Source organism: Pygoscelis adeliae, unplaced genomic scaffold, assembly GCF_000699105.1.
Source record: "Pygoscelis adeliae isolate BGI_AS28 unplaced genomic scaffold, ASM69910v1 Scaffold621, whole genome shotgun sequence".
Lineage (NCBI taxonomy): Eukaryota > Metazoa > Chordata > Aves > Sphenisciformes > Spheniscidae > Pygoscelis > Pygoscelis adeliae.
In genome coordinates, this window is record NW_008824052.1 from 68,600 (window position 1) to 70,221 (window position 1,622).

The 1,622-nt window shown below is 44.8% G+C and overlaps 1 protein-coding gene across 1 annotated transcript in view; it reads right to left on the minus strand.

Moving 5' to 3' along the window:
* Nucleotides 1–1,618, minus strand: part of LOC103925078 (28S ribosomal protein S5, mitochondrial-like) — a gene marked incomplete at both ends in the record, with an annotated part of 64,204 nt that extends 62,586 nt beyond the window's left edge. Inside the window, one exon of the mRNA XM_009333725.1 lies at nt 1,549–1,618. Within this exon, the coding sequence (XP_009332000.1) occupies nt 1,549–1,618 (70 nt within the window). The remainder of the gene's footprint in view (nt 1–1,548) is intronic.
* Nucleotides 1,619–1,622: the final 4 nt, after the last annotated feature.

Sequence of the window (1,622 nt, forward strand, 5' to 3'; positions counted from 1 at the left end):
TTGCTACCCAGGAGAACCCACCAAACACTATTGGGATTCACAGCTGCAAGGTCATAAGGACAACAGCATGAAAACAAGGGGAAAATACTGCCCCAAAAGCTCTGCAACAGTGCCAGGGCAGCTTGGGTGAAAGGGGACAGAGCTGCTGAAAGGCAGGCAGCAAAGTTGCAAATGGAGGGCACTTAGCAATACAAAAGGCTAAGGCACCCCTGGCACTGCAATAACTACACCTATACTGCTTTAAGTTTGCATCAAAACCTCAGTAGTATTCACTGCTTAAAAACATTGTATAATGAAAAGACTTTAATTTTCTCTTCTAAGAAGGATGCAGGTCAAAAAAAAAAAAATCTGTATCAAAATTAACTATATATTCAGAAAATGCCACCCAGGAGAAGTTTTCAGTTATACAGTATTATTTCTCATATATCGAAAGACAATTTTCCCAATTTTCTAACCACAATTTTTGAAAGACAGATCCAAAGTCAACTCTGACCCTTAGTGGAAAAAATGTACATGTTATCCCTTCCTCCTAAGTATACTTTAACCTCTACTGGGAAAAATAATACATTTCAGTTCTGAAAAGTGACTGCAGAGGATTAAAATCCAGAAAGAAATGGCTACTGAAGAATTAGAGAAGTCTAGAAAACAAACCAGCACAGTTCCCGAAGGCACAGCTGGCCTGCCCCAAACCCTGTAACAATGAGTGAGATCTGCATGCCTAAAGCCCGTTTATGATTCAAAGTACATATTTACTGCATGTGAAGAATGAAATATGGAAAACATGAAGTAGTGACAACAGCAACCTTGTCCACTGATGACAATGCAAGTGTAAAAGTAGTTATTTCATAATGTATTTATCACACTTCCTGTCCTAGAGAAGAATAACACGTGCAAGAGCAACTAGGTTCACACCACCTAACAAAATACAGGCTTTAAAAAAATAACATTTGTTTAGAAAGTCCCATCAGCATTGTTTAGATATAAAACAGAATTCGCATCTAGCTCTTGTAGGACCCAGAGTGATCGGACAAGGGAACGCATGCAACTGTGGTGTGTTCTGATCCGTGCACGTACAGAGTGGCTCCTGCTTCTCCATGTGTTGTTTTCGAGTTAATCACTAGCCATTTAATATTGTGCCACAGTAACCACTGTTAAGTCTCACAGATGGAGCCGAGTCCAACAAACAGCAAAGCACTTTTTCCACACTGGAATTAATACAATGGAGAGAAAACCAGTACAAGGGCTTATAAAATACAAATATACACACGTATAGACACCCACGTATGACAACGACCAGCCGCCTCTGAAGCACGGACACACTCCTGATCCCCCTCTGTCCCCCCGCAGCCCTGCGGTGCAACCCCAGAGCAGGCAGGCAGCAGGCCGCAAGGGGAACAGGCTGCTCTTACCACGAAGAGCTCTTAGCAGGTCATGCCCCAGACCTGCGGGAACGCGGCAGGGACGCAGCACACCCACCTCCCGCGCTTACGTGCATATACACGTGTATATATATATACACGGACTGCGGAGAACTGCTCGGAGCCCTACCTCCCGTGGCCACTGCCCGGGCCGGCCCCTTGCCACAGGAGACGGACCCACGAGCGATTACCGCCTCGCCCCGC